The sequence below is a fragment of the Borostomias antarcticus genome (assembly GCF_949987555.1).
Source record: "Borostomias antarcticus genome assembly, chromosome: 16".
Lineage (NCBI taxonomy): Eukaryota > Metazoa > Chordata > Actinopteri > Stomiiformes > Stomiidae > Borostomias > Borostomias antarcticus.
In genome coordinates, this window is record NC_140249.1 from 24,265,257 (window position 1) to 24,277,756 (window position 12,500).

General features: G+C 45.3%; 2 protein-coding genes across 2 annotated transcripts in view; one reads left to right on the forward strand and one right to left on the reverse strand.

Annotated features, from left to right (window-relative positions):
• Window positions 1–7,521, forward strand: part of nlrc5 (NLR family, CARD domain containing 5) — a gene marked incomplete at both ends in the record, with an annotated part of 40,510 nt that extends 32,989 nt beyond the window's left edge. The window contains 5 exons of the mRNA XM_084451433.1: window positions 831–893; window positions 2,847–2,930; window positions 5,750–5,827; window positions 7,229–7,312; window positions 7,440–7,521. Coding sequence (XP_084307559.1) covers window positions 831–893; window positions 2,847–2,930; window positions 5,750–5,827; window positions 7,229–7,312; window positions 7,440–7,521 — 391 coding nt within the window. The remainder of the gene's footprint in view (window positions 1–830; window positions 894–2,846; window positions 2,931–5,749; window positions 5,828–7,228; window positions 7,313–7,439) is intronic.
• A 1,154-nt stretch (window positions 7,522–8,675) lies between these two features.
• LOC311319631 (N-acylethanolamine-hydrolyzing acid amidase-like) overlaps window positions 8,676–12,500 on the reverse strand; it is a 4,222-nt gene continuing 397 nt past the window's right edge. The window contains exons 2-11 of the mRNA XM_084451211.1: window positions 11,854–12,018; window positions 11,585–11,708; window positions 10,913–11,003; window positions 10,724–10,809; window positions 10,464–10,636; window positions 10,277–10,339; window positions 10,127–10,193; window positions 9,951–9,979; window positions 9,346–9,415; window positions 8,676–9,199 (exon numbers count right to left, since the gene is read on the reverse strand). Of these exons, the coding sequence (XP_084307337.1) occupies window positions 9,185–9,199; window positions 9,346–9,415; window positions 9,951–9,979; window positions 10,127–10,193; window positions 10,277–10,339; window positions 10,464–10,636; window positions 10,724–10,809; window positions 10,913–11,003; window positions 11,585–11,708; window positions 11,854–12,018 (883 nt within the window). The 3' untranslated portion in view covers window positions 8,676–9,184. The remainder of the gene's footprint in view (window positions 9,200–9,345; window positions 9,416–9,950; window positions 9,980–10,126; window positions 10,194–10,276; window positions 10,340–10,463; window positions 10,637–10,723; window positions 10,810–10,912; window positions 11,004–11,584; window positions 11,709–11,853; window positions 12,019–12,500) is intronic.

A 12,500-nucleotide genomic window follows, 5' to 3' on the forward strand; every position in this document is an offset into this window, starting at 1 on the left:
CACTGTGGGGTGGGTGTCTAGGAGGTTCCTGAGGTGAGAGAACCAGGTGTTCACCCTCTCCACTGGGCTGCTGCCTGTGACTTGGCCTCCCAGATAGCAAGCGGATGTGTAATGATTCTGGGCCATATATGGGCCGGAACAAAGCCACAAGGGCCAGATATGGCCCAGATCCGCTTGCTATCTGGGCTGCCTCTGCCCCTCTTTCGTCCACTCATCTGGTTCATGACCTTCCAGGCCACCGTATCGTTGCTCCCCTCCGGCCGCCTCCACCCTGCGCACCTTCTCCATCAGCTGTTCTCTGATCAGATCGTAGTTACTGAAGAGCTGTTGCTTTGACTCGTTCATCCAACCGGCTCCTCATACTCTTCTCTTGGGCAAGATGTCCCCAGACTGTAGTTATGATATAAAGGTCATCTGCATAGTGGACAACAGGCTTCAGGTGCAGGAAACTCTATTATTTGACGGTAACACCCGGTCAAACACTACTGTACTTAGAAACCCCCCCCTCCCTCCCCCAAAGTGTATGAATAACGTTGAACGTGTCCAGGAAGAGACTTGGATTTAAATAAAAGGTTAAAACAACATTTCGGTGGGCAGAAATTGATTTATCTGTCTGTATCTCTTCAAAATGAATGATATTTGGATTTAGTCATTTTTATATTATTCAGTTTGAACAATGGTGTGAGTGTGTGCACTGTGTGCTGATATGACAGAGGTCTGTTCCGTGTTCTGAGGTCTGTTCCGTGTTCTGAGGTCTGTTCCGTGTTCTGAGGTCTGTTCCGTGTTCTGAGGTCTGTTCCGTGTTCTGAGATCTGTGTTCCTCATCTCAGGGCCGCTCAGTGCTGCTACAGCAGGGTGTTTACCTCCAGCTTCCCCTCCACTGAACACATGAGGTCTGGAAAGTACCAGAACTTCTCTTTCACTTCACTAATCTCTCATCAGCCGATGGCAGACTTTATGAGAGTTGTTCTTATCCTGGCGTCTGTTGCTAGGTGAGGTGATTCTGATCGTACAAGACAGACGTTTCTGTACTAGGATAGTCTACCAGACCTCTATGTACTAGTGACTAGAGTACTACTCCTCTATGTACTAGTGACTAGTCTATCAGTCCTCTATGTACTAGTGACTAGTCTATCAGTCCTCTATGTACTAGTGACTAGTCTACCAGACCTCTATGTACTAGTGACTAGTCTACCAGTCCTCTATGTACTAGTGACTAGTCTATCAGTCCTCTATGTACTAGTGACTAGTCTACCAGACCTCTATGTACTAGTGACTAGTCTACCAGACCTCTATGTACTAGTGACTAGTCTACCAGTCCTCTATGTACTAGTTACTAGTCTACCAGTCCTCTATGTACTAGTGACTAGAGTACTACTCCTCTATGTACTAGTGACTAGTCTATCAGTCCTCTATGTACTAGTGACTAGTCTATCAGTCCTCTATGTACTAGTGACTAGTCTACCAGACCTCTATGTACTAGTGACTAGTCTACCAGACCTCTATGTACTAGTGACTAGTCTACCAGTCCTCTATGTACTAGTGACTAGTCTATCAGTCCTCTATGTACTAGTGACTAGTCTACCAGACCTCTATGTACTAGTGACTAGTCTACCAGACCTCTATGTACTAGTGACTAGTCTACCAGTCCTCTATGTACTAGTGACTAGTCTACCAGACCTCTATGTACTAGTGACTAGTCTACCAGACCTCTATGTACTAGTGACTAGTCTACCAGTCCTCTATGTACTAGTTACTAGTCTACCAGTCCTCTATGTACTAGTGACTAGTCTACCAGACCTCTATGTACTAGTGACTAGTCTACCAGACCTCTATGTACTAGTGACTAGTCTACCAGACCTCTATGTACTAGTGACTAGTCTACCAGTCCTCTATGTACTAGTGACTAGTCTATCAGACCTCTATGTACTAGTGACTAGTCTACCAGTCCTCTATGTACTAGTGACTAGTCTACCAGACCTCTATGTACTAGTGACTAGTCTACCAGTCCTCTATGTACTAGTGACTAGTCTACCAGACCTCTATGTACTAGTGACTAGTCTACCAGACCTCTATGTACTAGTGACTAGTACAGTACTTCTCCGGCTCCCGCTTTACTTCTGTTTTGATTTGGTTTTATTGTTCTTGTTTCTTTTTTTTTAATGGTGCAATTAAATACATGTAAATGTGTAATGAGCACATCTCAGATTTCACTGTTACTGTGTACTGTACTTTACATGTAATGAGTTCAGACGGTGAGTCTGAATCCATGGTCAGTCCCGGGCAGAAAGCAGCACACATGGTCCGAGTGTCTGTGAGGTGAGGCTCTGACCGCTGCCCCTCACACACCTGGCCCCACCCCTCTAGACCACACACACTCACACACTCATAGCAGGCACTCTGTGTGTGTGTGTGTGTGTGTGTGTGTGTGTGTGTGTGTCCTCCCCAGGCTGTCTGAGAACTGTGTGAGTGATCAGGCCGGAGACAGACTGCTCCAGACCCTGGCGTCCTGCACACACCTGCAGGAACTACAGTAAGAACACACACACACACTCTCACACACACACACACACACACACACACACACACACACACACACACACACACACACACACACTCTCTCTCACACACACACACACACACACACACACACAGAACATTTTCACACAGCATGGAAGACACAGTCTAGATTGACTATTTATTTACTTGTTTATTTGTTTGCGTATTGTGAAACAGGTCCAGCTGGTAGGCCAGGTTGTTCCAGAATGTGTTCTAGTGTGTTCTAGTGTGTTCTAGTGTGTTCTAGTGTGTTCTATTGTGTTCTAGTTTGTTCTATTGTCTTCTAGTTTGTCCAAGAACAGCCTGGGTGTGGTCAGTGCTGCCAGAATGGCCCAGATCCTGCCCTCCCTCTCTCACCTGACCGTACTGGAGTAAGTGTCTCACTGTCCTAGAGGACGTCTCTCACACCCCTCACTGTTCTAGAATAAGTGCACCTCATCGTTCTAGAATAAGTGCACTGCTCCAGGAACCTCCTCTCTTCCAGCAGGACCCATACAGCTGCGTACGCTGGTGTAACTGTGAGGCCCGTCCAGTCCTAACCCTGGTCTGAGCTCCTCTGTTCTTGTCTCCTGTCCTGTCCTGTCCTGTCCTGTCCTGTCCTGTCCTGTCCTGTCCTGTCCTGTCCTGTCCTGTCCTGTCCTGTCCTGTCCTGTCCTGTCCTGTCTGCTCCGGTCCGGTCCGGTCAGTCTGTCAGTGAACAGTCTTGGTGCCGAAGGATCCGCCAGCCTCTCCAAAGCCCTGGTCTCCATGAAGAACCTGACCAAGATACAGTAAGATACAGACCTGTTACTGTCCACCTATCACCCACTACTAAGATACAGGACTGTTACTGTCCACCTATCACCCTCTACTAAGATACAGGACTGTTACTGTCACCCTATCACCCTCTACTAAGATACAGGACTGTTACTGTCACCCTATCACCCACTACTAAGATACAGGACTGTTACTGTCCACCTATCACCCTCTACTAAGATACAGGACTGTTACTGTCCACCTATCACCCTCTACTAAGATACAGGACTGTTACTGTCCACCTATCACCCTCTACTAAGATACAGGACTGTTACTGTCCACCTATCACCCTCTACTAAGATACAGGACTGTTACTGTCCACCTATCACCCTCTACTAAGATACAGGACTGTTACTGTCCACCTATCACCCTCTACTAAGATACAGGACTGTTACTGTCCACCTATCACCCACTACTAAGATACAGGACTGCTACTGTCCACCTATCACCCTCTACTAAGATACAGGACTGTTACTGTCACCCTATCACCCTCTACTAAGATACAGGACTGTTACTGTCACCCTATCACCCACTACTAAGATACAGGACTGTTACTGTCCACCTATCACCCTCTACTAAGATACAGGACTGTTACTGTCACCCTATCACCCTCTACTAAGATACAGGACTGTTACTGTCACCCTATCACCCTCTACTAAGATACAGGACTGTTACTGTCACCCTATCACCCACTACTAAGATACAGGACTGTTACTGTCCACCTATCACCCTCTACTAAGATACAGGACTGTTACTGTCACCCTATCACCCTCTACTAAGATACAGGACTGTTACTGTCCACCTATCACCCTCTACTAAGATACAGGACTGTTACTGTCCACCTATCACCCTCTACTAAGATACAGGACTGTTACTGTCACCCTATCACCCTCTACTAAGATACAGGACTGTTACTGTCCACCTATCACCCTCTACTAAGATACAGGACTGTTACTGTCCACCTATCACCCTCTACTAAGATACAGGACTGTTACTGTCACCCTATCACCCTCTACTAAGATACAGGACTGTTACTGTCCACCTATCACCCTCTACTAAGATACAGGACTGTTACTGTCACCCTATCACCCTCTACTAAGATACAGGACTGTTACTGTCCACCTATCACCCACTACTAAGATACAGGACTGCTACTGTCCACCTATCACCCTCTACTAAGATACAGGACTGTTACTGTCACCCTATCACCCTCTACTAAGATACAGGACTGTTACTGTCCACCTATCACCCACTACTAAGATACAGGACTGCTACTGTCCACCTATCACCCTCTACTAAGATACAGGACTGTTACTGTCACCCTATCACCCTCTACTAAGATACAGGACTGTTACTGTCCCCCTATCACCCACTACTAAGATACAGGACTGTTACTGTCCACCTATCACCCACTACTAAGATACAGGACTGTTACTGTCCACCTATCACCCTCTACTAAGATACAGGACTGTTACTGTCACCCTATCACCCTCTACTAAGATACAGGACTGTTACTGTCACCCTATCACCCTCTACTAAGATACAGGACTGCTACTGTCACCCTATCACCCTCTACTAAGATACAGGACTGTTACTGTCCACCTATCACCCTCTACTAAGATACAGGACTGTTACTGTCACCCTATCACCCACTACTAAGATACAGGACTGTTACTGTCACCCTATCACCCTCTACTAAGATACAGGACTGTTACTGTCCACCTATCACCCTCTACTAAGATACAGGACTGTTACTGTCACCCTATCACCCTCTACTAAGATACAGGACTGTTACTGTCACCCTATCACCCTCTACTAAGATACAGGACTGTTACTGTCCACCTATCACCCTCTACTAAGATACAGGACTGTTACTGTCACCCTATCACCCTCTACTAAGATACAGGACTGTTACTGTCCAGATATCACCCTCTACTAAGATACAGGACTGTTACTGTCCACCTATCACCCTCTACTAAGATACAGGACTGTTACTGTCATCCTATCACCCTCTACTAAGATACAGGACTGTTACTGTCATCCTATCACCCTCTACTAAGATACAGGACTGTTACTGTCATCCTATCACCCTCTACTAAGATACAGGACTGTTACTGTCCACCTATCACCCTCTACTAAGATACAGGACTGTTACTGTCCACCTATCACCCACTACTAAGATACAGGACTGTTACTGTCACCCTATCACCCTCTACTAAGATACAGGACTGTTACTGTCCACCTATCACCCTCTACTAAGATACAGGACTGTTACTGTCACCCTATCACCCTCTACTAAGATACAGGACTGTTACTGTCCACCTATCACCCACTACTAAGATACAGGACTGAGCAGGAGCAAGTGTCTCTAATCTTGCCTGACGCTGTCTTCCAGCCTGGCCTCTGTGGGGACCCCAGACCTCGCTGGATTGGCCGCCAGCCTCGCCCACTGTGTCTCTGTGCAGGATGTGAGGTAAGGGCAGACAGGAAGTTGCTCAACTTGGCCTGAAGTGCACTCTTGCAACTTGGCCTGAAGTGCACTATTTGTGCACTCTCCTCTTAGTCATGTCTCTCTTATGAAGTATCTAGCCCATGTTTACTGCTCTGTAAATGTTCTTAGCTAATAGGCAAACATTTCCCAGGAGCTCCATCGTCTTGTTGAGAGAGGTCAGGGAGGAATTTTTACAGCTCACTTATCTGGCCCCCGGGTGAAACTGTTTTTTTGCTTCCCTCTGGAATATGTAGAGAGTGGGTCGTATGCCCACCTCCCTTGTTCTCTGTAAAGCACATTGTGTTGCCTCTGTGTATGAAATGCGCTATACAAATAAAGTTTGATTTGATTTGAAGTGAAAAAATTGTCCACAATGTTTCATTAACCTGATATCTATCTGCTTCACGAACCTCCTCCACCCCTCTCTCTATCTGTCCATCCCTCTCTCTATCTATCTGTCCATCCCTCTCTCTCTCTATCTGTCCATCCCTCTCTATCTATCTGTCCATCCCTCTCTCTATCTATCTGTCCACCCCTCTCTCTATCTATCTGTCCATCCCTCTCTCTATCTATCCGTCCATCCCTCTTTCTCACAGTCTGGCGTGGAACGCTTGTGGAGATGATGTCGCGATGGAGCTCGCCAAGGTTCTGCCTCTATCTCGAAAGCTACAGAGACTGGAGTAAGTCTATTTCTGACTGTATCACACACTGTATCTGACTGTATCACACACTGTATCTGACTGTATCACACGCTGTATCTGACTGTATCACACACTGTATCTGACTGTATCACACACTGACTGTACCACACACTGTATCTGACTGTATCACACACTGTATCTGACTGTATCACACACTGACTGTATCACACACTGTATCTGACTGTATAACACTGTATCTGACTGTATCACACTCTGTATCTGACTGTATCACACTGTATCTGACTGTATCACACACTGTATCTGACTGTATCACACACTGTATCTGACTGTATCACACGCTGTATCTGACTGTATCACACACTGTATCTGACTGTATCACACACTGACTGTATCACACACTGTATCTGACTGTATAACACTGTATCTGACTGTATCACACTCTGTATCTGACTGTATCACACTGTATCTGATTGTATCACACACTGTATCTGACTGTATCACACACTGACTGTATCACACACTGTATCTGACTGTATAACACTGTATCTGACTGTATCACACACTGTATCTGACTGTATCACACTGTATCTGACTGTATCACACACTGACTGTATCAGAATTACAGTAAGAGAAAAAAACTCAAGTTCGGAGGGAAAGAATGACATCACAAACGGTGACATCAGATCAATGATGTGTTTTGATTGGACGTGTTGATTTGCAGTCTGGAGGCCAACCTCATTAGCAGTGCTGGAGCAGAGGCTCTGGTCAGAGGTCTTCGGTTCTGCCCGTCTCTTCAGCTGCTCAGGTACCTGACCGGTCCATCACACAACACCTTACACACCACCAGCAATCAGTACAGCTGGACAGTGATCTTCTGTGTGTGTGTGTGTGTGTGTGTGTGTGTGTGTGTGTGTGTGTGTGTGTGTGACCAGGCTGTGGAGGAACAGCATCTCTACCAGTGATACTCAGAAACTCCAACAGAAGGACAAGAGGCTGAACTTCTCACCTACCTAGTCTGCCTGTCTGTCTGTCTGTCTGTCTGCCTGTCTGCCTGTCTGTCTGTCTGTCTGTCTGTCTGTCTGCCTGTCTGTCTGTCTGTCTGTCTGTCTGCCTGTCTGTCTGTCTGTCTGTCTATCTGCCTGCCTGTCTGTCTGTCTGCCTGTCTGTCTGCCTGTCTGTCTGCCTGTCTGTCTACAGCTCTGCATCCTAGGGGTTTTATGTTTAGTTCTATGTGAGATTTGTGTAGATTTGTGTTATTTTATAAACATCTACTAAGTGTGACTAAGATGAACGCAACCAAACTTGCACTGTTCTTCTGTGGTATCATATGATATCAAATGCTTTTGATACTACTCGTTGTTTACATGTAGAGACCACATACCGCACAAAACACAAACATGTAAACAAAATTACCAGTAAAATAAGACAGGAGGAGTCCCTTATCTACAGTTCCTCTCTCTCCCTCTCTCTCTCTCTCTCTCTCTCTCTCTCTCTCTCTCTCTCTCTCCCTCCCTCCTCCTGGCCCACTCACCCTGGCTGTGGTCTCTATCCATTCTCGTATTTATTAAGCTGGTGTATTAATTATTATTATTGATTACTGAGACACTTCTGTGATATTTTAAGTAGTTTAATATTTAAGCTGATGTTAGTCCATCTCTGCCAAACCAGTAAATGAACTGTATGAAGCTCACACAAAGTACTGTAGCTGCTTTTCACAGTTTGTGCCCGAGGCACACCGAAGAGCAAGCCAAGATCTCACAGGTCACCTGTGTTCATGTCCGAGAGGCTGCTTCTCCTGCTCCTCCTCGGGGGAAGTTTCATATCTGAGGGGCTGCTTCTCCTGCTCCTCCTCGGGGGGAGTTTCATATCTGAGAGGCTGTTTCCTCTGCTCCTCCTCGGGGGGAGTTTCATATCTGAGAGGCTGCTCCTTCTGCTCCTCCTTGAGGAGAGGAAATTGACTGAGAAACGTGTTATGGAATTCAGGTGCATTTTGACGTAGGATTTTTTGTATGAACAACATTTGCATTGGAAGCAAGATAGTTTGATTTTTTAGATAGATGTGATTTTTGTCTTTAATTTGCTTGCCTGTGTAAAATAACTTAAATAAATGTTGATGCCTTTTAACTCTCATTAGTTAACAACATAGAGTATATGGGTTCAAGGGTCAAAGTACTTTATTTGTCACACAGTAATGCTGAGTCACACATGCAGTTCAATGCAGAGGGGTCTCAGTCAGATACATACAGTACACAACAATACAGACATGACAGCTAAAGGAAGATAAAAGGCCTGGATAAAATAATACAATTAGTTAGAAACTAAACACTGTACACAATCTTAAGTATATACAAGGTACCCGAAATTAAATCAAACTTTATTTATATAGTGCATTTCATGTGCTCTTTGTGTGTTTTTGTTGTTTGACTTGTAGCACTTTGTTCAACTGTTGTTTTTAAATGTGCTCTATAAATAAAGTGGTATGGTATGGTTCTTGTGTTGTCAGACGGGTCAAGTCAAATAGGTAGAGTACCCAATCAGAGTCCAGATCAGAGTACCCAATCACAGTCCAGATCAGAGTACCCAATCAGAGTCCAGATCAGAGTACCCAATCAGAGTCCAGATCAGAATCAGTAAGTCAAATACAGCTACACCACAGGGTCAAGATACTCAATCAGTCTCATGGTTGGCAGCCCTTAAAATAAACAACAGAAACAACAAACAAACAAACAACATACAGATATGTAAGTGATCAGAGATACAGATTCATGATATGATTCATTTATTAAAGTCTCTGTTAATCACACAAAGCCAGAGATGAAACCTCCGACGTGTTATTACCTCTGGTCTGATCACTGAGGTGTAGTTTTCGGGGGCGGCTGCGCTCATTGTTGTTGTGTAAACAGTGATTCTGGAAAACAAACACAATCCGTCACATGATGGTATTTCTATTGACATTTAGTCAATTTAATAATAATTTATGAATTGGCCTTAGCAAGACCCCCTAAAAACATTTTTGTGACATGACAGAAGCATGAGATCCTGTGAATGTATTATTTTATTTTAGTGCTGTTCTACTAACTAGCTGTGATGTCAAGAAGACAAAGGCCTATTTGCATTATGCTAAGTTCCTTTTGTATCAGAGCGCTGGATTTAACGCCCAGGACGACATTATATCCCAGCTGAGTCCGTTTGACGTTGATGAAGTTGGGGTTGATTTTTTACCCCGAGTAAAATGGCGGAAAACGCGAGTTCAGGTGACTTTGACAACGATTTTGACGTTGACCACGGGAATCCTGACGTTTCTGGCACAAAAGGAACACTACTACATTAGAAGTGTGCACATTGTGCACTGCTACATTATAAAAGTGCACGTTACTGTTTGCACATTATGCACAGGGAAGTGCGAGACGAGCACGAGAACAAACTCAACCCAACTTCCGTACCCGTTGCAAACTGGATACAGGGACAGAACCTGCAAGGAAAAATCATTTACGGTTATTTGGAAACAATGGAAATACAATGTTTACAGTATCTGTGAAGATATTTTGTAATGCCATCTTCTGCAGCTTCTCGCACAATGTTAGCACAATCCTGTCCTGAGGAGGCCTCATATACTTGCCTGAAATAGTGTATTCAAGTTGATATGTTCTTGACCGGTAGCGTTTAACCCTTTGCTGGCTACATCTCTAGAGAGGTGGGGAGAGTTGTAACATTACTGAACCGTTATCCAAACATGTAGCATTGTGTTTATTATTAGCGAGTCACTCACCTTCGATGATCTCGTGCAGGGGGGGGAAGCCAGTGGTCATAGTTTGTTTCAATTCGATACCACCTAAAAACAGGAAGTGAAAATTACACAAGACCAGCCAAGATAGCCTATTCTGACTCTCAATAGTCATCATTTGATAACATGGTAAGAATACGACATAAATACACAGGGACTTATCACTACGTACTCTCCGTTCAAAGGATCCAAAGGCCAGATATCAGCTGGCCCTGCCCGGTCCCTGGTGATCACCACGCCTTCGCCTGCCCGAACGCCAGCCACGATGTAGTACACCCCCGTGATGAGGGGGATTTTGGAAAGTCGCATCACCGCATCCTGAAAGTCTGCTGCTTCCTCCAGAGTCTGAGGGAACAAACGTTGTGGTCGTTGCTTTGTTTACAGAAGTCATGTGGTTCATCAAACAACCCCGGCCTCTGATTGGATACTCGCCTCTCTGACCAGCCAGCTGACTGGAGATCTTTTCAGCAAGACGGCGGAAACGATGTTCTTCCACCATTCCCACCAGTGGTCCTTACCTGCCGTTACAACATACCCCCCCCCACACACACACACAGGTCATCTATAACTGTCACACAAACCCTATGTAAACGACATGTATTGGACGTCCAGCGTCCTTACCCCGCTGGTCCCCAGAGACAGTGAACTTGTTGGGACTCTGGGCCGTCCACAGACCAACGTACCCCGCGAACGAGGTCCCGCTGTACGCCACCTGGACAGGGTCACACACATACAGGGGTTTTCCTCGGCTGTAGATTACTCCTCATGGTAAATGGTAAATGGACTGCACTTATATAGCGCTTTTCCACCTTAGCGGCACTCAAAGCGCTTTACAATGGCCTCATTCACCCATTCACACACACATTCACACATCAATGGCGGTAGCTGCCATGCAAGGTGCTAACCTGCTCATTGGGAGCAATTTGGGGTTAGGTGTCTTGCTCAAGGACACTTCGACATGTTGACAGTCGGAGCTGGGATTCGAACCACTGACCCTTCGATCACTGAACGACCCGCTCTACCAACTGAGCTACAGTCGCCCCGCCTCATAATACAAAATCCCCTCGTATTCAAGATTGTATGTTTAATAATGAGGACTTTTCACAGGACCTGGTCTACCTACTGTATTCCTGATAATATCTTTACAATCTCCTTACTGTCATTATTATGCCTTCGTTGTCATTTTCCCATAATGCAATCCTGATTCTAAACGATCTGACCGACCACAATTTATCCCTTGACAGCCTTGCTTTAGTGAATACACAGACATGGCGGGCGCCATGTTTAACATGCCTCTCCGTTCTTGAGGAAGAAAACGTTGATGGTGAGATTCCTGAGGACGTCATGTGGGTAATCAAGGTTCCTCCCGTGGAACACATGGCCACTTGTGTCCTGGGCCACCACGCTGGTACAGAACCTACAACACAAAAAGAGCGTGTTCTGCCTTTAAAAAGAGCTGACGTCGGGAGTTTTCTCACAAGAGTCACTGGTTCTCTGGACAACTGTGACCGCGCAGTATGATGAACATCGCCAGAGGGAGCAGGATATCGTTTCATACGCACGCAGATACTTCATAGGCGAAGTTGAGAGCGATGATATCTGAGAGCGTGGCTCCGAGGTGCGAGGCCATGCCGCGGATCTCCCCGGCGTACGGTTGGGGGATGTACTTCCCCAGGGCCGCTACGACCGGAGCCAGAGCATGATGCACCCATTTAGGAACAGTAGCACTGTGAATAAAAACACACACAAACATGTCATGTTCCTGCATTGTGTGTAGCTCTAAGCATGCAGAGGCCCAGCCCCTAGAATCTGAAATGACAGGTTATTAGGCTAGAGCTGCCTATAATTCAGGATGTTTCTGGTAAACTATATTCAAAAATGTAGTGCAGTTACACTCAAACATAAAATGTAAAACATCTTCCTTGCATGGGCAGACTTGAATAATCACCATTCAATGTTTTCAGCTCAGTTATGCTTATTCATTACTACAGTAGGCTATACTGTAGGCTACAGTAACATCACAGTTCTGAATGATCTGATCTGGTTATATTAGGCATGGACAACATTAAACAAATATAAATAGCCTAAGATATTTGTTGTTTGTTTCAGAATAACATCAATTAAATTAGATTCCTGCAATAGCCATAACCTGCAACAATAATTTTAATTGCCTCAATTTAAAAACTTTACAATGCGCCACGACCGAAAT